General features: G+C 42.0%; 1 protein-coding gene across 3 annotated transcripts in view; it reads left to right on the top strand.

Annotated features, from left to right (window-relative positions):
- The window catches only part of b4galt2 (UDP-Gal:betaGlcNAc beta 1,4- galactosyltransferase, polypeptide 2), a 391,100-nt gene that overhangs the window by 156,373 nt on the left and 211,098 nt on the right, over positions 1 to 23,629 (top strand). The window contains exon 1 of one of the 3 annotated variants that reach the window (XM_059984120.1): positions 23,340 to 23,447. The exons of the other annotated variants lie outside the window; for them this stretch is intronic. Coding sequence (XP_059840103.1) covers positions 23,348 to 23,447 — 100 coding nt within the window. The 5' untranslated portion in view covers positions 23,340 to 23,347. Of the gene's footprint in view, positions 1 to 23,339; positions 23,448 to 23,629 lie in introns of those variants that run through there. 3 annotated transcript variants of the gene reach the window in all.

A 23,629-nucleotide genomic window follows, 5' to 3' on the forward strand; every position in this document is an offset into this window, starting at 1 on the left:
GTAAAGGTTTGAGGCAGTTTTCCTTCATTAAAATGTTCATTCATCTGTGAAGTTTCAACAGGATCTGTTCCAAAGTAGATAAAAATTAATGAAGTTACAACAGGTAAATTATTCAAGTCTTTAAAGATGCAAATTGCCTCTTTGTTTCATGTCTTTTAGGAGTTTAATGTATGGATGCAACCAATCACTTCAACTCTTTCAAACTTCACAAAGATTGTGCAGTTACTCCTTTGTCCCAGTTTACTGTCTCCATTGCCTAGCCCACTACTTGATGTAGATTTTATACAACTGAAATCAGTTCTCTGGAGACCCAGAGCAACACACACAAAACGCTGGAGGAACTCAGTATCTCTGGAATAGAATAAATAATTGACGTTTTGGGCCAAAACTCTTCATCACGACTGGAAAGGAAGGGGAAAGATGCCAGAATAAGGAGCTGAAGGGGGGGGGGGGGGAATGGGGGAGGAGGAGGACAAGCTAGAAGCTGATAGAAGCCAGGTTGGGTGGGCAAGGTGGGGTGGGGGATGAAGTAAGAAGCTAGGAGGTGATAAGTGGGGCTGGAAAAGAAGGAATGTGATGAGCGAGAAGAGTGGACCACGGGAGAAAACGAAAGAAGAGGGGCACTGGGTGAGCTGATAGGCAGAAGAAGAAGCAAGAGGCCAGAGTGGGAATTGAAAAAGACGGAAGGGGGCGTGAAAATAAATAAGCTGGAGAAATTGATGTTCATGCCATCAGGCTGGAGGCTACCTAGATGGAATATGAGGTGTTGCACTTCCAGGATGAGAGTGGCCTCATCATGGCAGAAGAGGAAGCCATGGACTGACATAGAAACATAGAAAACCTACAGCACAAAGGACATAAATAATTCTCTGGCGTTGTTCATGCGGCTAGAGTAAGTTATGAACTGTAAGACTGTCTTTGTGTTGGCAAATACCCAGGTTAATCTTGGGCTTGATAACACTTTCCATGTTGCTTTACTCCCTTGTGGTTTAATTATCTGTGAACCTCTGCATTCCTTTCCTCATCATTTCGATCTTAAAATTGATGACTCCTTATTCTGATGCTATCGTTCTAGGGTCCAGAAGAAGGATCGCAGCCCAAAATGTTGACAGTTTTAGTTTCACTAGATGCTGCTTGACCTGCTGAGTTCCTCCAGCATTTCATATATGCTACTTCGTGTGAATTTCTTGTAAAATTGCATCAAAATTTCCCTATTTTTAAGTTCTATGCCTTCGATTAGCCTTCCCAATTACAAGCTTTACTATGTTAAGTTTGTAGGTTTCTTGTACTAGGAACACCAGGTCCTTTTGCATCACAATATTTTGTTGTCTTATTACATTTAAAGATGACTTTCTTTCAATTCAAAGTAGATAATCTTACATTTCCTATGTTATACTCTAATTGTTAACTTTGACCTCTCTCATAACCTGTTTTTATTCCATTGGAGATTGTTTGTCTTCCCCTCACGAATTGTGAGCATCTTTGTGTCATTTGCATTGCAAGTTCAATCACAGTTCATACAGTCTCTTCATTCAAGTCATCAATGAGGAGTTATTGGGGTATGTAGAATTGTTTGAAACCCAGCAGTGATCTCTGTGGTATGTTTTACCACAGCAAACCAAAGTTGAGATAAATGGGTCACTTTTTCCTGATTGGTTGTCAGTAATACATTTCTTCATTCCTTGGTTTTCTGTTAGTTGGCTAATCCCTCTCTATATCCAACCCCATGTGCTCTCCAAAGTCAAAGTCAGGTTTATTACCATAGACACAAGTTCATGGGTGCCCGGGTGCAATGAAAAGCCTGTTCAGTAGCAGCATCCTAGGTATAGAGCATCCTATAAGCAACATTTTACAAGAGAAACATGAACTATATCCATTTGTCTCAAGAAAGAATACAGTTACAGCAAAAAGTCAATTTTAGTGCAAACTGATCAAAGTAGTTCAGAACCAGATGGTTGAAGGGAAGTAGCTGTTTTTGAAGCTGGTAGTTTGGGATTTCAGGCTTCTGTACCTTCTGCCTAATGGTTATATTGTGCAGTTGCCTTTTATCAATTTTTAAACATTTTCCCTTTCACTAAACAACGTTGATTTTGTTTGTTTTATTTCTTTTACAAATTGTTGCACTTATCTGATTTCTGAATAGACATTGAAACCATGAAAACTACCTCACTAATTTATTTCTATTTTTGCACTACTTATTTAACTCTTGAATAAATATAAATAAATATATTTTCCTGTAATTTGTTATTTTTCTCTATAATTATGTATTGCATTGAACTGCTGCCGCAAAGTCAATGAATTTCACATTTGCTGGTGATATTAATTCTGATCCTTGTCTTCTACATAATACATTCTTTCAACTGTACGTATTGCACTTACTGGTGCCAGCATTGTTACTTCTGTAAAATCAGGAAATTCAGAGAAAAAAAATCACTATTCTTGTGGAATACTAGTCGAACATAGCTAAGCAATGAATAGAAAAATTAAATGTATATAGAGAAAAGCAGACATAGAAACAGTGGGGCCCCACAGTACCACAGCAGTTAGCGCTATTCTGTTAGACTCTGGGTATCAGTTTAATTCCACTGTCCTCTGTAAGCAGGTTTATACGTTCCTTCTCATGCACGCATGGGATTCCTCCAGGTGCTCCGGTTTCCTCTCACAGTCCAAAGATGTACCAGTTAATGGTTTAATTGGTCATTGTAACTTGTCCTGTGATTAGGCTAGGGTTAAATTGGTGAGTTGCTGGGCCACCTGGATTGAAGGACCAGAAGGGCTTGTTCCATGCTGTATCTCTAACTAAAATAAATCAAACAAGGTAGAAAATAATCACTTCTAAACAGATACAAATTATATTTTAATCGAAATAGTTCGTTAAATAATCCTTTCAGTATGGAACCACACTGGGCAAGGTCTTGTTTATTTGCTGCCTGTAGAAGCAAATTGTTTTGGCACACACCTTGTTCTATTTATTTATTATAATATCATTCACAAAAATATCATGCAGCACATTACAAGAAAATAACTGGAAACTTTCTCATGAAAGCAGCGCTCCACTCAAATTGCATTTCTGGAACATTCTTCATGTTTTTCCATTAACTACTAATCAGTATACATACACAGAAATGTATGCCATTTTCACTGGAATATGCACATCAAATACTTCATACAAATCCTACTAATGTTTTAGACAGACCAGTATTGTTGTAATGTGAGAATTATTAAAAGTAAGTTAATACTAATCAGGGAGTTGTTGGTAGCAAGAGGCGGGGTCCGGGGTTGGCGGGGTCTTTACTTCCGCTCTTTTTACTCCTAGTACGCATTGTATATAGTTCCACCACCCATGCTGCACGAGGTACCTGGAAGCCTCTGTATTGTAAATATCATTTACCATCCCAGATAAAGGTGTTCTTTTGGCCATCAAATTTTTCGAGTGGTCTTTTTGTAAAGTAGAAGTTACCACAAGAATAGGATCCATAATTGATATCTTTTCTTATTTGTGTAATGATTAATGCTAAAAGGACCAACTCCACAAAATCTCTGTGTAATAATCAGGAGTCTTGTCTAGAATGGTTCAAGTTGTTATTTTATTTAGGATTCTAAAACTAGAAACTATCACTCCCTCCCTCCCTCGCTCTCTCTCTCCCTCTCCCTCCCTCTCCCTCCCTCTCCCTCCCTCTCTCTCCCTCCCTCTCCCTCCCTCTCTCTCCCTCCCTCTCCCTCCCTCTCTCTCCCTCCCTCTCCCTCTCCCCTCTCTCTCTCCCCTCTCTCTCTCTCTCCCTCCCTCCCTCTCCTTCCCTCCCTCCCTCTCTCCCCCTCTCTCTCTCCCTCTCTCTCTCCCTCTCCCTCCCTCCCTCTCCCTCTCCCTCTCTCTCCCCTCTCTCTCTCCCTCTCCCTCCCTCCCTCCCTCTCTCTCTCTCTCCCCCTCTCCCTCTCTCTCTCCCTCCCTCTCTCTCCCTCCCTCTCTCTCCCTCCCTCTCTCTCCCTCTCCCTCTCCCCTCTCTCTCTCCCTCCCTCCCTCTCTCTCTCCCCCCTCTCTCCCTCTCTCTCTCTCCCCCCTCTCTCCCTCTCCCTCTCCCTCTCTCCCTCTCTCTCCCTCTCCCCTCTCTGTGCTTCTCTCCCCTCCTTCACTCCTATAGTTTCCCTTCCCACCCTACCTTCATTATTTGTTGACAAATGAAGACAGATAAGATGACTAAACATGTAGATGAAATTTGCACGCTTGAAACTAAGTGATAGCTAAAGTCTGGTTGGCGTGAAACTCCACTGATGCGGACTTGGCATGATGATATGGTGCGTATCAGCCAAACATGAGAGCTGAAACAAATCTGAATGTTCATTGTCCCAGACTCTTTGGAAATTGTGCCTCTCTAAAATTTCATCACTTTCTTCTGGTGATATCACTTCTAGTAGAAGAGGAGATGGAAACACTAGCTCAGGCAATCAACACATCCATCACTATAAATCCATGAAATTGATGGATGGACTGCACTATCATTCAGTTTTAATCCTTTAAGTCTGTATACTCCAATTGCATTAAGGAAATACTGGATAATTACTTCTGCACACAAGAGATTATTCTATTGTATCCTGTAATTGACAATTTCACTTGAAGGCTCCAGACATTTTGTCTCCTGTGTTAGGAATAATATGTCACAGTATTTATTTATTTAGAAATCCAGCAGGGATCAGGTCCTTTAGGCCCAATGAGCTACACTGTATAGCAACCCATCTATTTAACCCTAGTCTAATCACAGGACAATTTACAATGTCCAATTAACCTGCTAACCGCTACATCTTTGGACTGTGGGAGGAATCAGGAACAACCAAAGGAAAACCACATGCTCACGGGAACGACCTCCAAGCTTTTTACAGATGGCATCAAAATTGAACTGAACTCCAGTACTCTGAGCTGTTATAAAGTTCTGTTAACTGCTACACTATCATGGCTCCCATTCTGCTGCCACGGTGACTATATTTCTAGGTTCCTGGACAAATTGCCCAAAGCTGAATGAGGACTCACTTAGAAATTACACCATGAACCAGAAGGCTGAACCTTGAGCATTTCTGCTGTCCACATTAAAACTTTGAACCTTCATCCATACATTATTCCTGCAGTCAAGAAACCTTTTCACTTCTATTCTTTCTGTTCTGTGTGTCCTATGTAATTGATGGTTTGCAATGTTGTTTGGTTTCATCAATTCCCAACCTCTGAATAATCGTTAAACCTCCAAATGTTGGAGAGTATCAGTGACGTGCTGATGGAAGTTTCCCATCATGCTCTGTGTTCAGCTTCAGTTTGAGTATAAAATCTGACTAAATATCAGAATCAGATTTAGTATCCCTGGCATACGTCATGAATTTTTTAACTTAGTAGCAGTACAATGATAAATAAACATAGAGAAAAAAACTGAATTACATTAAGTATACAGTTTATGTCTATTAAATAGTTAAGTTAAAATAAGTAGTGCAAAATAGCAGACATAAAAAAGTAGTGAGGTAGTGTTCATGGTTCAATGTCCATGCAGAGGGGAAGAAGCTGTTCGTGAATCTCTGTGTGCCTTCAGGCTTCTGTACTTCCTTCCCGGCGGTAACAATGTGAAGAGGGCATGTCCTAGGTCAGGGGTGGGCAAACTTTTTGACTTGTGGGCCACAAAGGGTTCTAAAATTTGACAGGGGGGCCGGACCAGGAGCAGATGGACGGAGTGTTTTGGTAATACACCTCATAAGAGAAAATAAAATATCATGGGATATGTAGAAAACATGTGCTTTAATTTCAATTGAAAATGAACAAATACATTACAACAAAATATCTGTCTTTGAAGTCCCATGGTATTTAGCTATTTATTGAAATGACTTTTAAAACACTGAAAATTAAATGAATAAAATACAGCTTTTTTAATAGTAACAGTTATTATTTTAAAGCACTGAAAATTCTGTTATCCTTCAAGATGTTATCATGATCACTCTCCTCCTGACTGTCTTTATTTCAAAAATGGTAGGAGATGCAGGTCTAATTGTCCTGCTCCTTCTTATTCAATTGTCCCCTGTGCCAAAACTCAGCAACGACCAGCACAAAGACAGAACAGTGACAGTGCGCCAGTATGCAGAGCGCGTTATTTGATCTGGAGCGCATTTTTTATTTTGAGAACGTAAGTGCACCTGCGCACTACTCATGTCCATCACTTAACAGAAATGACGTGCAACATGTAAGGCTTATTGAAAAAAATATTTTCAAATGCATTTTTTACATAACACAACGAAGAAACTTATTTTTATTTTCAGTGGGAACAGTGTTGTTGGTCTCCCTTTTTAGCCAGCGCATCAAAGTCTGGATTTAGCTTTGTTGTGGCGATTCTCAGGATGGATGTGAGGTGTTGGTCAGTTAACTTGGATCTGTGGCTGGCTTTGTTGATGTTCATGACGCTGAACGCCTGTTCACACAAATAGGTCGAGCCGAACAAAGAGTAAAGCTCAAATGTGGAGTAATACGCTGCACCTCAACAAAGGTCAATGTGTAGCGGTGTGCTGCATGCAGCGCTAAAATTACGACACGGAGTCGGTAACTGCAGTCGAAGAAATAAACTTTATTCAAAATCCCCAGCCTCCCTCAACCTGCCCCCCTGCGCAGAGGCTCCAAAGCTCTGTGCTCGCAAATCCCCGCAGGCTATCTCCCTTAGCCGGAACACTGGCTAATTGTGAGCCGGTTCGGATGTGCCAGGAAATGGGTCGCCACAAATGTATATAGAGTGCGTCATCTATTGGGAAAATGCCAGAATTGCGGGGAAAAAACGTTAACAAGGTTTATTAATATAATTTCATCAAGTTCTGCGGACCGGATTAAAAAGCTTAACGGGCCGCATATGGTCCGCGGGCCGTAGTTTGCTTATGCCTGTCCTAGGTGGTGGGGATCCTTAATGATGGATGCCTCCTTCCTAAGATACCACCACTTTAGAAATAACACCATCAACACCATCAGATGATTCAGGGAATCCTCATTGCTGTGATTTTATTTGCCTTTTTAAAGGGAGTCAATATCTTCTAGAATGTTGTGTACTTAATGCAGCAAAGTTTTTTGTGGTGGGAACTAATGTAAGATCAGTTTGTACAGTTAAGATACTCTGTGCTGATCCGGGCCTCTTCCAGGGAAATAGCAATTGAGTACTCCTCCACAATGAGAGTGAAACAATCTTGAGGATTTCTCTTAGTTCAGGGCCATTCTATAAGTATTCAAGCAGCATCATAGTTTTGGAAGCATAAATTGGTTTATGCCTTCTGTTTGTTTAATGTTCATAAATCAGCACAGGTAATCTTCAAATCTAGGGTCAATGTTTGTTTCAATAGATTTGTATCCATAGTTTAAGAAGTAAATTACTGAATTGAAACAGGACTTGTTGGATAGGGAAAAGATATAAGCCAACAAAGGGTGCTCATTTTTGCCAACTTTATATCATTCCTATTTTATTGATAGGAATTATTTCTTTATGAAATGTTGTAGTCAGAGAGTGACACAGCATCAAAGCACGCCCTTAAGTTGAACTCGTCCATGCTGACTGTGTTTGCCCAGTATGCTGGTCTATTTGTGTGCTTTTGGCCCATAATTCTCGAAACCAGTGGTCTCCAACCACCGGGCCGCAAGGAAACGATATGATTTGACCCTACCGGTGGTTGGGGACCATTTCTCTAAACCTCTCCTTATCTGGATGGCTTACACAATTGGAACAAACAGTATCCTGTGAACTGCTATATTCAACGCCCTGACTGATGAAGGCCAGTATGCCAAACATCTTCATCCCTTATCTACTTGCAACGCCACTTTCAGCGAACAGTGCGCGTGTTCTACTAGCTTCCTGTTTCGCTACGTGGCTCAGGATTCTACCATTCACTGTACAAGTACTACCCTCATTTGGTCACCCAAGATGCAATAATTCACATATATTTGGATTGAAAACCTTTTGCCAAATCTCAGCCCTCATATCCAGCTGATCAAGATCTCCTTGTAAATTTTCATAACCTTCTATGCTTTCTACAGCCCCACCTGTTTTGGTGAGCTCAATAGCCACAAGAACAGACAGGAGACTCTGTGGATGAGAATGGGACTCCCGGGTGGTATGTTGCCTCCCTGGTGCCAGGGTCAGGGATGTCTCAATCACGTCCGCAGCATTTTGGAGACGGAGGGAGAGCAGCCAGATGTCTCGATACATAAGAAAAAACACAGAGGTCCTGAAAAGAGAATTTAGAGAGCTAGGTAGAAAGCTGAGAAGCAGGACCATCAGGGTATTAATTTCTGCCACGCACCAGTGAGGATAGAAACAGGAGGATTTGGCAGATTAATGCAAGGCTGAGAAGCTGGTGCAGGGGGCAGGGCTTCAGGTTCAGTATCATTGGGATCTCTTTTGTTCAAAAGTGACTGGTTGCACCTGAACCAAGGGGATCAATATTCTCACAGGCAGGTTTGTTAGAGATGTTGGGGAGAGTTTAAGCCAATTTGGCAGGGGTTGGGAACCAGAGTGAAGGGACTCAGGATAGGATGAATGGTAAAAAAGCAAAGATAGTGATAATAGGACCAAATTGCAGCCAGCAGGGTGAGTATCGGTGTATTAGGAATGCATAATCAAAAAGGGTAGCAAATACAGTACTCAAAGTGTTATATCTCAATGCACGGAGTATGAGAAATAAAGTGGATGATCTTGTTGTGTTATTACAGATCGTCAGGTATGATATTGTGGCTGAAGGATGGTTGTAGTTGGGAGCTGAATGTTCAAGGTTACACATTGTATCAGAGGGAAAGGAACGTAGGCAGAGGGGGTGGTTTGGCTCTGCTGGTAAAGAATGGCATCAAAACAGTAGAAAGATGTGACATAGGATCAGAAGATGTTGCCTCCTTGTTGGTTGAGTTAAAAAACTGGAGCAGTAAAAGGACCCTGATGGCAGTTATATACAGTAGTAGCTGGGATGTGGACCACAGATTACAAAGGGGAATAGAAAAGGTGTATCAAAAGGACAATGTTATGATAGTCATGGGAGATTTCAACATGCACGTCAATTGGAAAAATCAGCTTGGTAATGGATCTCAAGAGAGTGAGTTTATTGAATGCTTAAGAGATGGCTTTTTAGAGCAGTTTGTCATTAAGCCTACTAGGGGATCAGCTATACTAGATTGGGTGTTATGTCATAAACTGGAGGTGTTTAGGGAGCTTAAGGTAAAAGAACCCATCAGGGACAGTGATCACAATATGATTAAGTTCAACTTGAAATTTTACTTTCAGACTTGAAAGTAAAGTCTGTCATGGCTTTCAGTGGAGTAAAGGAAATTACAGCGGTATGAGAGAGGAGTTGGCCAAAGTAAATTGGAAGGAGATGCTGGCAGGGATGACAGAGCAGCAATGGTGTGATTTTCTGGGGAAAATGAGGAAGGTGCGGGATAGATGCATTCCAAACACAAGGAATTACTTAAATGGCAAAATAGTACAACCGTGCCTGACAAGGGATGTCAAAGCTAATGTAAAAGCAAAAAAGAAGGGATATAGCAAAGCAAAAATTAGTGGGAAGATAGAGGATTGGGAAGTTTTTAAAAACCCACAGAAAGCAACTAGAAGAATCATTAGGAGGGAAAAGATGAAATATGAAAGTAAGCTAGTAGACAATATCAAAGTTGATAGTAAAAGCTTTTTCAAGTATGTTAAATATAAAAGAGAGATGAGAGTGGATATAGGACCACTAGAAAATGAGGCTGGAGAAATAATAATGGGGGACAAGAAAATGGCAAATGGACTAAATGAGTATTTTGATCAGTCTTCGTTGTGAAAGACACTAGCAGTGTGCCAGATGTTGAAGGGTGTGAGAGAAGAGAAGTGAGTGCAGTTACTATTACAAGGGAGAAGGTGCTCAAAAACCTAAAAGACCTAAGTTTTCTGATGAATCTGCCGTAGTTGGATGCATCAGAAAGGGCGATGAGGCTGAGTACAGGGCTATGGTGGGAAGCTTTGTCACATGGTGTGAGCAGAATCATCTGCAGCTTAATGTGAAAAAGTCTAAGGAGCTGGTGGTGGACCCGAGGAGGGCTAAGGCATCAGTGACTCCTGTTTCCATCCAAGGGGTCATGTGGACATGGTGGAGGATTACAAATACCTGGGGATACGAATTGACAATAAACTGGACTGGTCAAAGAACACTGAGGTTGTCTACAAGAAGGGACAGAGCAGTCTCTACTTCCTGAGGAGACTGAGATCCTTTAACATCTGCCGGATGATACTGAGGATGTTCTACGAGTCTGTGGTGGTCATTGCTATCATGTTTGCTGTTGTGTGCTGGGGCAGCAGGCTGAGAGTAGCAGACACCAACAGGATCAACAAACTCATTCGTAAGGTCAATGATGTTATGGGTATGGAACAGGACTCTCTGACGATGGTATCAGAAAAGAGGATGCTGTCCAAGTTGCATGCCATCTTGGACAATGACTCCCATCCACTCCAAAATGTACTGGTTAGGCACAGGAGTACATTCAGCCAGAGACTCATTCCACCGAGATGCAACACTGAGCGTCATAGGAAGTCATTTCTACCTGTGACCATCAAACTTTACAACTCCTCCCTCGGAACGTCAGACACCCTGAGCCAATAGGCTGGTCCTGGACTTATTTCCACTTGGCATGATTAACTTACTTTTATTTAATTATTTATGGTTTTATATTGCTATATTTCGTCTGTAAGGTGGCTGTAAGGAAACCCAATTTCCCTCGGGATCAATAAAGTATGTCTGTCTGTCTGTTAACCGGACCAGATGAACTGCACTCTAGGGTTCTGAAAGAGGTAGTAGTAGAGATTATAGAGGCATTAGTAATCATTGGATTCTGGCATGGTTCCGGAAGACAGGAAAATTGCAAATGTCACTGTACTCTTTAAGAAAGGAAAATACCTTTGAAACCTTTGAGTAGATGTGAAAAGGATGTTTCCCATGGTGGGGGTGTCAAGGACAAGTAGGGACAGAATAGAGGAGCGTCCATTTAAAAAAGAGATGCAAAGTAATTTTTTTAACCAGAGGGTGACGAATTTGTGGGATTTATTACCACAGGCAGCTGCAGAGACCAGGTTGTTGGGTGTATTTAAGGCAGAGCTTGATAGGTTCTCGATTGGACACAGCATCAAAGGTTACGGAGGGAAGGCTGGGGAGTGGGGCTGAGGAGGGGGGTAAAGTATCAGCCATGATTGGAAGGCGGAATGACTTGATGGGCCGAATGGCCTGATTCTGCTTCTATGTCTTACGGTCTTATGATCTGTTTAGTATCACCTGCAAACTTTTTAACCATGCCTCGTACATCCACATCAAAATAATTTATATTTATTACAAAAAGCAAAGATTCCAAAACTAACCCCAGTGGCACATCAGTGGACACAGACCTTCAGTCTGAGTCCTTGATCCTCAACCTCTGCTTAACTATCACTGAGCCAGCTATGAATCCAATCTGATATCTCTCCTGGGGTCAAATGCTATCTGACCTTTCAGGCTAGCCTGCCAGGGGTACCTGCTGAAAGGCCTTGCTAACGTTCATAAGGACAATCTCCATTGCCCCATCCCCATCCATCCTTTGAGAGGTAACAATAACTCCAAGAGATCTGTCAGACACGTCTGTAAAACATCTACCACACACAAAGCTCTGCTGCCCGTCTCAAATAAGATCCTGTCTCTCCAAATGTTGGCAGTCCCTGTCCCTCAAGGTCCCCTCACAATTACCCATCACCTGACTCGTGAGCGTGTAGTTTTCTGGGTTGAATTTGCTACCCTTTTTAACCAAGGGTATATCAGCCACTCTCCAGTCCTCTGGAGCCTCACTTGTGATCAAAGATGCAACAAAAATTTCTACAGGGGTCTCCACTGTTTTTTTCCCGTTACTTCCCACAAGGTACAAGAATGCACTAGGTTAAGGCCCAGAGATCTATCAACCTTAATGTACTTTTAAGGCCTCCAGTTCCTCCTCCCTGCGGATTTATATGTGGTCCAGGGCTATGTCACTCTTTTCCCCCATTTCCTTCGCTACCATCATTTTTTTCCACAGTGAACATTGAGAGAAACACAAAAGCCATACTGATCATTCAGGTGACATGCTCTCTTTCCAGCCTTTCTTTTACTCAAAATTCATATACCATCTCCAGGGGGTTTACCTCAACTTGTCTGCCAGATCTTTTTCAAATCTCCTTTTTGCACTCCGAATCTCTCTCTTAAGTGAACTCCCACACTTCTTGTAGTAATCAAGAAATTCAGAACCAGAATCAGGTTTAATTTCACTGTTATATGTCATGAAATATATATTTGTGGCAGCATTACATTGCAATACAAAAGAACTATAAATTGCAATTAGTAGTATTTATATAAAAATAATTATAATTAGCAGTGCAGAAAGACAGCAAAAAAAAAGTGTGGTAGTGTACATGGATTCATTGTCCAGTCAGCAGTCTGGTGGTGGAGGGGAAGATGCTGTTCCTAAAATATTGAGTGTCTGTCTTCAGACTCCTGTACCACCTTCTTGATGAGAAGGTATATATCCTGGGTAATGCTAGTCTTTCATGATGGATGCTGCCCTTTGAATATGTTCTTGATCCAGGGAGGTTGGTGCTCATGATGCAGCTGCAATTTTCTGCAGCCTTTTCCGATCTTGTGCAGGGGTTCCTCCATACTAGACGGTGATGCAACCAGTTAGAATGCTCTCCACAGTGCTTCTGTGGGAATTTGTGAGAGCCACTGTCCAGCCCTCTGGAACCTAACTCCTCACTGCTGGTACTGCTTCCTAATTGCTTATGTGCAGTGTATGCTTCCTTCTGTTTCGTAACCAGTGCTTCAGTAGCTTTCATGCACCAGGGTTTCTGAAAACTGCCAGCCTTGCCCTTAACCCTAATTCATGTTCTTAGAATGAGGTGAAGGCCTCCATTGGTCAGAGTTGACCATGGATATTGCGTCCTACCTGTCTGGATACACAAGACTGGGCAGGACAATATGGAGCACAAGTTGTTGCCCATGTAGCAAACTTCCACTCTCCATGCAACCGATGAACCCAAAGGAATGGCAGAGACCAGTACAGTTTGGTACCAGCAGTGTTGCCAGTCAGCATTCAACTCAAGGTAGGACTGCTTTAGGGACTCCAGCTCTGGGTTTTTCTTCAGGGTTTACTCCCGACTGGGAATGGCTGCGAGGCAGGGGAGCTTTGACATCAGAGTTTGCCTTCCCCTTGATGAGCTGCCAACCACGGCTGAAGAGCCACATCTGTCTGAAGCAACTGGTTTTAAGGCGCCAGTAACTCGTCTTTGTCCCTTCTCCTGTCAGTAGAAACCGTTCCATCAGGCTTAGTAGCTAAACCACACGTGAAGGTCGGGTGCTGGACTTAGTTGTCAGAGGCTATTTGAGACATATGCCATTGGGAGCATTTACTAGATAGTGGGAGCTTGTTCCCATTACCACCTCTGGGTATAACAACTTTAAATAGTAAATGTTACCTCAGTGGCAGTGGTAATTATTTCCTTCAGTTTCAGGGGTAAGCTGAGTAGGGTATTTGCTAAAACTCTGATGTAATTCCTTTAGGAACTGAATGAAGTAATCACATTCACACTTACATGTTGAACTGAAGAGTGTTTGATGCACTCATTCCAAATATGTTCACAACTTCATCAAGTGTCATCTCAAATTTGGAATGAATTGCAAAGTAATGGAATGGTTTTAAAATAGTGAGGTGATCATCATTTTAATTACCTGGGACTATTGTTTGCTGAATGCCCTCTCAGATTTATCAATGGAGTAGAATTTGGGATTAAACAAACCATAAAATGATCTGAGCAATGGGATCAACATGCATGAAACAGCATGCCCTGAGGCATTCACCATCATTTTGGGGAATTTTAACCAGGTCAGCCTGAAAAAATATCACTAAATTACTTCATTAGTGAATCATTTGTAGTACCAAAGGAAGCAACACACTGGACCACTGTTACACTGCTATCAAGAATGCCTACTGTGCTATTCAACGTCCTCAGATGAGGATGAGCTGTGTATAGGGGCAGGATATACCAGTTAGTTGAGCGGTGTTTCAGCAACAACCTTGCACTCAATGTCTGTGAAACCAAGAGCTGATTGTGGACTTCAGCAATGATTAGAGGGGGGAACACAAACCAATCCACATAGAGGGATCAGAAGTGGAGAGAGTGAGCAATTTCAGGTTCCTGGGTGTCAAGATCTCTGATGGCCTAACCTGGTCTCAACCTATCCAAAGCAGTCCTGAGGAGGTTCACAAGGATGATTCCAGGAATGAACGGGTTAACACAGAGGAATGTTTGGCAGCTTTGGGCCTGTACTCACTGGAATTTAGAAGAATGCAGGGGGGGTGGGATCTCACTGAAACCTACTGAATGTTGTAAGGACTAGATGGAGAGGATGTGGAGAGGATGTTTCCTATGGTGGGGTATCCAGAACTAGAGGGCACAGCCTCAAAATTGAGGGATGACCCTTTAGAACAGAGGTAAGGAGGAATTTTTATTTTAGCCAGAGTGAAGTAAATCTGTGAAATGCTCAGTTGATAGTTTCCTGATTGGTCAGGGCATCAAAGGATATGGCAAGAAGGCAGGTGTATGGGGTTGAGTGGGATCCGAGATCAGCCATGATGGCAGAGCAGACTCAATGGGCTGAATGGCCTAATTCTGCTCCTATATCTTATGCTGTTATATTGATGCAGCTATAAAGAAGGCAAGACAGCGGCTATATTTCATTTGGACTGTGAAGAGATTTAGTTTGTCAACTGAACCACTCAAAAACTTCTATAGATATATCACGGACAGCATTCTGACAGGCCGCATCACTGTCTGGTACCTTGGGGGGTGTTGGGGGGGGGGCGGTTTGGCTTCTGCACAGGACTAAAAGAAGCTGCAGAAAGTCATAAAATTAGTCTGCTCCATATTGGGGTACTAGCCTCCCTGGTACCCAAGATATCCTCAGAAAGTTGATGTCCATTATTAAGGACCCCCATTACCCTGAGCAAGCCCTCTTATTGTTATTGTGAGGAAGGAGATACAGAAGCCTGAAGCACACACACTCAGTGATTCAGGAACAGTTTCTTTGCCTCTGCCATCCGATTCCTAAATGGACATTAAACCTGAACACCACCTCGCTTTTTAAAATATAGATTATTTCTATTTTTGCACTACCTTTAATCTATTCAAAAAATTATATATATACTTGCTGTAATTGATTTAGTTATTTATTTTTTTCTTTCTATATTATCATGTATTTCATTGAAGTGCTGCAGCTAAGTTAACAAATTTCATAACGCATGCCGGTGATGATAAACCAGATTCTGATTTTGAAATGGTCAGCATTTGCCGTTTTTACTCTGTGAACTGACTACGGTGAAATGGAGGATGAATTTTCACTGTTAATTATGCAGGGCAGTCCAAAAGTTACTGTTTTGCTGGCTTTCCTTTGAATTCTTCAGAAACCATTGAATTGGCAAAAACTTCAGCTGTTTACAAATTTATCAGAGTCTATAACTGTCATGGTTTGTTGCATCTTGTGTAATTAAAGCTTTACTGGCATTGAGTTTATTTCTGAGATAATTTTCTGTTCCCAATAAAACTATGTGCATGGATTAAAATTCCTCTAAATATTCAAAAAATTCAGAAATTTTGAATGTGTTCATGTTCGATGGGATGTTGACAAAATTTGCTGTTCATCAAAGTCAATGTCTGGACTACAGTATTGTGGTATCATTGTGGCAGATGCCTTTCAAGTGCTCTCTCTTTGCTGCTGATCAGAAAATCCAGGCCATTTATTTTCACTAATTAAGGGGCTGTGTATGTTTTCAGGTTGAGAAAAAGAATCCCATTTGGCCCTAAGGAGTTTTACCATTTGTTGGAGCTGTGAGTCACACACATTCACTCGTAACATTAGCATTCAGCTGAGCCCCTAAGCCTATTAACCTCATCTCCTGAGCTCTAAGAGAGATGCTGGTGCAGTTCTTTGAACAAAACTCTTTGAGCTGCTGTTTCCTTGCTGCTGAGTAGCTGTTGGGTATGAAAAGGAGGAGAAGAATGACCCACCATATGTTTTTGTCATGTTTTATTAGCTATCCAAGGAAAAAGATTATTTTTCTCTCTTGCTCTCTCATATCATCTGTTTCCTTTTCAGTTTGTTATAATCACTAAGGCTTAGAGGGAATGCTAAGATAAAATCTTTCACCTAACTGCCTTCTGAAGCTGTCTGCAATAAAGATTCTGTGGTTGCAACTTCTGGCCAACCCTGTTTCTGAGGTAATACTCTTCCAAAAGGGGCACTCTGAATATAAAATTAAAACAACTTTATAGTTTTCTTTTCATTATGTACCTTAGGGAATATTAATAATAATGATGCTAGCCAAATGCTTATTTTTGGTGCTGCTCTGACTGTGGGTAACTGGGAGGAGCTCCTAATTAACATGAAACACTTCTGTAGAGGTGGCCAGTTGTGTATAGCAACTTTTTTTCATGGTCGCTGGGAAGTGCGTTGCTAGTATAAATTCTGAGCCAATCAGTATACTCTGTGGGTATGAAAATCTGATGATGTAGCAGTGCTGTAAACCAAGTAAATGCTTTGTTACAGTTCTTGTTATGCCATCACTTTGCTCCCTTTTCATTTGTTCTTGTTGAGCTTCTCACATTATCCCCTTTTGCTCCTCCAACACCCCCCCAACCCCAACCTCCTGCCTTGCCCGTGTCAACTGCCACCTACTACTCCTTCTCTTCCCCCGACCCTTTTATTCTGCACTGTTCCCTTCCAGTCCTGATGGAGAATCTTGGATTGAAATCTCAACATCATTTTCTCTGTAGATGCCTGACCTGCCAGGTCCAGCATTTTATGTGTTCAACCATCAATCGATATATTTTCAATTTAAAAAAATAACTAAAACAGCTTATTATAACAAAATTAACATTTTATCTGGAAAATCAAGCTCATAATCTTGTTGAAAGTCAATATTCGTCACTTGAATTGTTTCATGATTTTGGCCATTACCATTCAAACCACTTGTGTTTGCAGCTTCTGTTAAGGGTTGGCAATTTGCTAAATGTTGATAATCAACTGAGCCTTTAATGTGCTAGGCTATTTAATCAACAGAAGAGATAGTGATTTACTTTAGTAACTATCTCAAAGAATTGTGTTGATGTTGTGTCAAGGTTCCTTTTTCAGCAAGGAAATGAACCATGTGTATATTGTCTGCAGTTCCCAATAGTTATCGCATAAACTGAAAACAAGATTTGTTTTCTTTGAAATAGGAATGTGTTTGTTTTTGATGAATTGTGACCTTTTTGGAATTTACCTGACAGAGATGTGGATGTGATCCATTGAATAGGAAGAATTGACATATATTTTGAGTGAGAAGGGGGTTTAGGATGGATTGGGGTTGGGGAAGTGGATGATCAACAGGAAACTGGTGTTGAAGCCACAAATGGATCAGTCAAGATCTTCCATTTGTTGAGACTCAGCCTCTCTGGCCTTTGAGCTGTGCCGCCCAGCAACCCCCGATTTAACCCGAGCCTCATCATGGACAGTTTATAATGACCAATTAATCTACCAACCAGTAGGTTTTTGGACTGTGGAAGGAAACCAGAGCACCCAGAGGAAACGCACGTGGTCACGGGGACTGCACAAACTTCTTACAGACAGTGGAGGGAAGCCTGTTTGCTGGTACTGTAAAGTGTTGTGCTGAACACTACGCTATCTTATTGAATGGCAGAGTAGGCTTGAGGGGCTAAATAGGCTACTTTTGCTTTCCCCTTCCTTTCCAACCTGCTGAAGGTTTTCAGCCCAAAATGTCAACCATTTATTCCTCTCCATAACTACTTCCTGACTTGTTGAATTCTTCCGGAGCCACCAAACACACCCCATCCATAAACTCTTTCATTCCTGGAAACATTTTCCTGGACGTCCCCTTGATCCGCTCCAATGCCAACACAACTTTACATGGATAAGGGGCCCAAAACTGCTGTCAATACTCCAAGTGCAGTCTGACCAATGCAATATAAAGCTTCAGCTTATATTCCAGTCTTTTTGAAATGAGCGCTAACATTACACTTGCCTTCCTTACCACTGACTCAACCTGCAAGTTAACCCTTAGGGAATCCTGCACAAGGACTCCCAAGTCCTTTTACACCTTTGATTTAAAAAAAAAATTCTCCCCATTTAGAAAATAGTTTACACCTTTATTTCTGCTATCAAAGTGCATAACCATACACTTTATTACACTATATTCCATCTGCCATTTCTTTGCCCACCCTCCCACTCTAAGTTCTTCTGCAGACCTCCTGCTTCCTCAAAACAACCTGCCCTTCCACCTATTTCGTATTGTCCACAAACTTAGCCACAAGGTTATCAAGTCCGAATCAAAATCATTGACATATAATGTAAAAAGAAAGAAGGTGACCAGATTTGCACACGGTACTCCAAATTAGACCTCACCAATGTCTTTTACAAATTCGACATAACATCCCGTCTCCTATACTCAATACATTGGTTTATGAAGGCCAGTGTGCCAAAACCTTTTTTTACGACCCTATCTATCGGTGACACCACTTTCAATGAACTATATACCTGTATTTCCCAGATCCTTTTGTTCTACCACGCTCCTCAGTGCCCTACCATTCACTGTGTAAGACCTACCCTCGTTGTTCCTACTGAAGTCCAAAATCTCACACTTGTCGCATTAAATTCCATCTGCCATTTTTCGGCCCAATTTTCCAGCTGATGCAGATCCCTCTTCAAGCCTTAATCAGTCCATGTCTGTCTAAATACTTGTATATCCAGTCTCTACTAGAGTCCCATAGAGTCCAAGGGAACACCTTGTCAGGCCCTGCGGATTTATTCACCCTGATTTTCCTGGGGTTAACAAACACCTCCTCCTCAGTAATCTGTACAGGACACATGAAGTTGATCTCACTTTGCCTCACTTCTATTGACTCTATATCCATTTTCCAAGTAAATATAGATGCAAAGAATGTATTTAAGATTTACCCTATGTTTTGGCTCTATACATAGATTACTATTCTGGTCCTCCAGAGGACTAATTTTGTCTTTAGCAATCCTTCTGCTTTGAATGTACATATAGAATCCCTTAGAATCCTAGAGCAACTTCATGCCTTTTTTTAGCCTATTTATTTAAGTAATAGATGATAATTCTAATGTCATGGTAGTGAATTCTTCTCTTTGCGTCAGTAGCTATGCCTGGAACATTTTTTTGACTTTTGCAGCAAGTTTTCTATGTTCTGCGCCAAATAGACAAGCCTGTAGAACCTTTTGGTAAGTGCTGTTACATTGCAGTGTAACACATTCAACTGTGTAAGTGGGAAGGAAAATAATATCAGCTCTCGCACAAAAGTATGAAAAATAGGTGTATAAGCTTTCAAATTCTCAGGATTAGACATTTGTGTTTTTTGAGCATTGGAATTAAAAAAAAACTGTCTTTGTCAGCAGTCAATGAGATCAGAGGATTGGTTTCCCATTGTACTGTCTTCACAACATACCGCTCCATTGAAGTTGATGGAACTGGATGCCAGTGTTGGTGATTCTCCAGCATCAACCTCCTGCTAGAAGCCAAAGTTCAATTTACTTTCAGTTGCTTGTGACAATCCCAGCATAACTATCTCAAATGATATTAGTAAATAATCCTTAAGTTTAAATACAGGTACTTTTGGTTTATAAATGTTCCAATTATAAAGTTTTGTAATTGGATTCAGAAGGACTTATATTAGGAGACTGGCTCTGAAGCTTAGTTTGTAGGTTGCGTATGTGATGAGGAAGGCATATGCGATGTTGGCATTCATTTCAAGAGGACTAGATTATAAAAGCAAGGATGTAATGTTGAGACTTTATAAAGCACTGGTGAGGCCTCATTTGGAGTGTTGTGAACAGCCCCTTAGAAAGGATGTGCTGAAACTGGAGAGGGTTCAAAGGAGGCTCACAAAAATGAGTCCAGGATTGCGTGGCTTGTCATATGATGAGTGTTTGATGGCTCTGGGCCTGTATTCACTCAAATTCAGAAGAATGAGGGGTGACTTCATTGAAACCTATCGAATAGTGAAAGGACTTAATAGAGTGGATGTAGAGCTGATGGGAGAGTCTAAGATCAGAGGACACAGCCTTAGAATGGAGGGGTGTCCTTTTAGAGTGGAGATGAGAAGGAATTTCTTTAGCTAGAGAGTGGTGAATCTGTGGAATTTGTTGCCACAGGCAGGGATTCAGGAAAGTCAAACCAGCATAGGACTTGTACAATGAGCAGTAGGAATGGCAGGTAATGGAGTGGAGGGGCCTAGCAAGGTAAGTGTCTCAAAGTTCCTCCCCACACCAATTGGGGGAATCGGTTAGCAACCTTGCCGCTTCTTTCATGTTTGTCTGTTTTACAAATCTGAGTTGCTAGTTTGATGCTCAACCCAGCATGAGGAGAACTCGTACAAGGAGCTGGCCAGATTTGAACCCAGGACCTCTCACTCCGAATTCTGGTGCAGATTCCACTACACTGGCACAGACAACTTAAGTGCATAGTTCACTGAAAGCAGTGTCATGGATAGAAAAAGGGATTTAGTATGTTTGCATTTATGGAAAAGAGTAAACAGTGGGTGTTTCAGGCTGAGACCCTACATTGGGACTGGAATGGAAGAGGGGCAGTAGCAGTAAGAAGGTGGGCGGAGGGGAGGAAGAAATACAACGTGGTAGGTGATAGGTGAAATACTCTGAAGTCTCCTCTTCCTTTTGAGTCCTGATGAAGGGTCTCAGCCCAAAACGTCAATTGTTTACTCTTTTCCATGGATGCTGCCTGGACTGCTAAATTCCTCCAGCATTTTGTGTGTGTATTGCATGGATATCCAGCAGATTTTCTCATGTTTGTGATTTAGTATACTGGCTTTCATCAGTCAAGGTATTGAGTATAGGAATTGGGATAATCTAGTGCAGGTATATAAGTTGTTGGTGAGACCACACTTGGAGTATTGTATACAGTTTTGGTTACTTTATTATAGAATACGTTGTTAAACTGAAAAAAATACGGAGAAGATATACGAGGATGTTGCAGGACTAGAGGACCAAAATTACAGAGAGAGAGGCTGACCAGGTGAGGTCTTTATCCCTTGGAATGTACATAAATGAAGGGTGATTTTGGAGAAGTGTTTAAAATGATGAGAGGCATAGATGAAGTTGATGGTAACAGTCACCAATAATTGCCAATATCCTTTTCTGTAGTGAATCCTGAAGCAAAGTATTCATTAAATACCTCAGCTATTATCCATACACATTTTTCCACTGTCACACTTGATTGGTCCTATTCTCTCACATCTTATCCTTCAAGTACTTGCAGAATGCCTTGGGGTTTTCTTTAATCCTGCTCAACAAGGCCCCTTCTGGCTCTCTCATTCTTAAGCTCCTTCCTGCTAGCCTTATAATCTTCTAGATCTCTATCATTATCTAGGTTTTTGAACCTTTCTTAAGCTTTTCTTCTTGACTAGGTTTTCAACAGCCTTTGTCCACCACGGTTCCTGTCCCCTACCATCTATTCCCTGTCTCATTCTCTGTACCTATGCAGAACACCACACAAATATCCCCTGAACATTTGTCACATTTCTGCCGTACATTTCCCTGAGAACATCTGTCCCCAATTTATGCTTCCAAGTTCCTGCCTGATAGCTTCATATTTCCCCTTACTCCAATTAAACACTTCCCTAACTTTTCTGTTCCTATTCCCCCTCCAATTCTATGCTAAAGGAGTTAGAATTCTGATCACTATCTCCAAAAGGCTCTCCCACTGAGAGACCTGACACCTGACCAGGTTCATTTTCCAATACCAGATCAAGTACAGCCTCTCCTCTCATAGGCTTATCTACATATTGTGTCAGGAAACCTTCCGGAGCACACCTAACCAACTCCACCCTATTTAAACCCATTGCTCTAGGGGGATGCCAATCAATATTTAGGAAATTAAAATCTCCCACCATGATAACCATGTTATTATTACACCTTTCGAGTCTGTCTCCCTATCTGCTCCTCGATGCCCCTGTTACTATTGGATGGTCTATAAAAAACACCCAGTAGAGTTATTGACCCCTTCCTGTTCCTAACTTCCACCCACAGAGACTCAGTAGACAATCCCTCCATGACTTCCTCGTTTTCTGCATCTGTGACACTATCTCTGAGCAGCAGTGCCACACCCACCCCTTTTGCCTCCCTCCCTGTCCTTTCTGAAACATCTGAAGCCTGGCACTCTAAGTAACTATTCCTGCCCCTGAGCAATCCAAATCTCTGTAATGGTCACAACATCATAACTCCCAAGTACTGATTGATGCTTTAAGCTCATGCACTTTGTTCATGATGCTTCTTGCATTAAAATAGACACATCTCAATCCATCGGTCTGAGCGCATCCCTTCCCTATCACCTGCCTATCCTCCCTCTCATACTGTCTCCAAGCTTTCTTTATTTGTGAGCCAACCACCCCTTCCTCCGTCTCTTCAGTTTGGTTCCCAACCCCTAGCAATTCTAGTTTAAACTCTCCCCAATAGCCTTAGCAAACCTCCCTGCCAGGATATTGGTCCCCCTCAGATTCAAGTGCAACTCATCCTTTTTGTGCGGGTCACACCTGCCCCAAAAGAGGTCGTAGTGATCCAGAAATCTGAATCCCAGCCCCCTGCTCCAATCCCTGAGCCACACATTTATCCTCCATCTCATTCTATTCCTATACTCACTGTCGCGTGTCATGAGACTACTACCTTTGAGCTCCTGCTTCTCAACTTCCTTCCTAACTCCCTGTAGTCTGTAATCAGGATCTCCTCCCTTTTCCTATCTGTGTCATTGGTACCAATATGTACCACAACCTCTGGCTGTTCACCTTTCCACTTCAGGATATTGTGGACATGATCAGAAACATCCCGGACCCTGGCACCTGGAAGGCAAACTACCATCCGTATTTCTTTACTGCGTCCACAGAATCGCCTGTCTGACCCCCTAACATGAGAGTCCCTTATTACTTCAGCCTTCTTCCTTTCCCTACCCTTCTGAGTTACAGTCCAGAATCTGTGCCAGACTGTCACTTCCCCCCAGGTAGGCCATCCCCCCCTCCCCAACAGTACACAAACAGGAGTACTTATGGTTCAGGGGGGCAGCGACAAAAGTACTCTCTAGTATCTGACTCTTGCCCTTCCCTCTCCTGACTGTTACCCACTTATCTGTTTCTTGAGGCCCCGGTGTGACTACTTGCCTATAACTCCTCTCTATCACCTTCTCCCTTTCCCTGACCAGATGAAGGTCATCGAGCTGCATCTCCGGTTCCCTAACCTGTTCGCTAAGGATCTGGTGCAGATGTGGCCATCCGGGACGCTGGGGGTGGTCTCCCGGACATCTGACACCCAGTACAGAACTCTGGCCTCAGAGACATGCATCCTGTTTCTGTTCCTCACAGGTAACTTACCTTGCCTCGACCCGTTATTGCCGAAACCTGAATGAGCCAAAGCCCTACCACTCTGCGTCGGATCACTCTGTCGATGACTGCTCCTTTAATGACCTCTCCGCTTGGCAGTGTCTCCCTTTTATGCCTGAAACTTCTCTGCAATTTAACTCACGATTGGTGCTCCGATTATAGCT

This window comes from Hypanus sabinus, chromosome 11, assembly GCF_030144855.1.
Source record: "Hypanus sabinus isolate sHypSab1 chromosome 11, sHypSab1.hap1, whole genome shotgun sequence".
Lineage (NCBI taxonomy): Eukaryota > Metazoa > Chordata > Chondrichthyes > Myliobatiformes > Dasyatidae > Hypanus > Hypanus sabinus.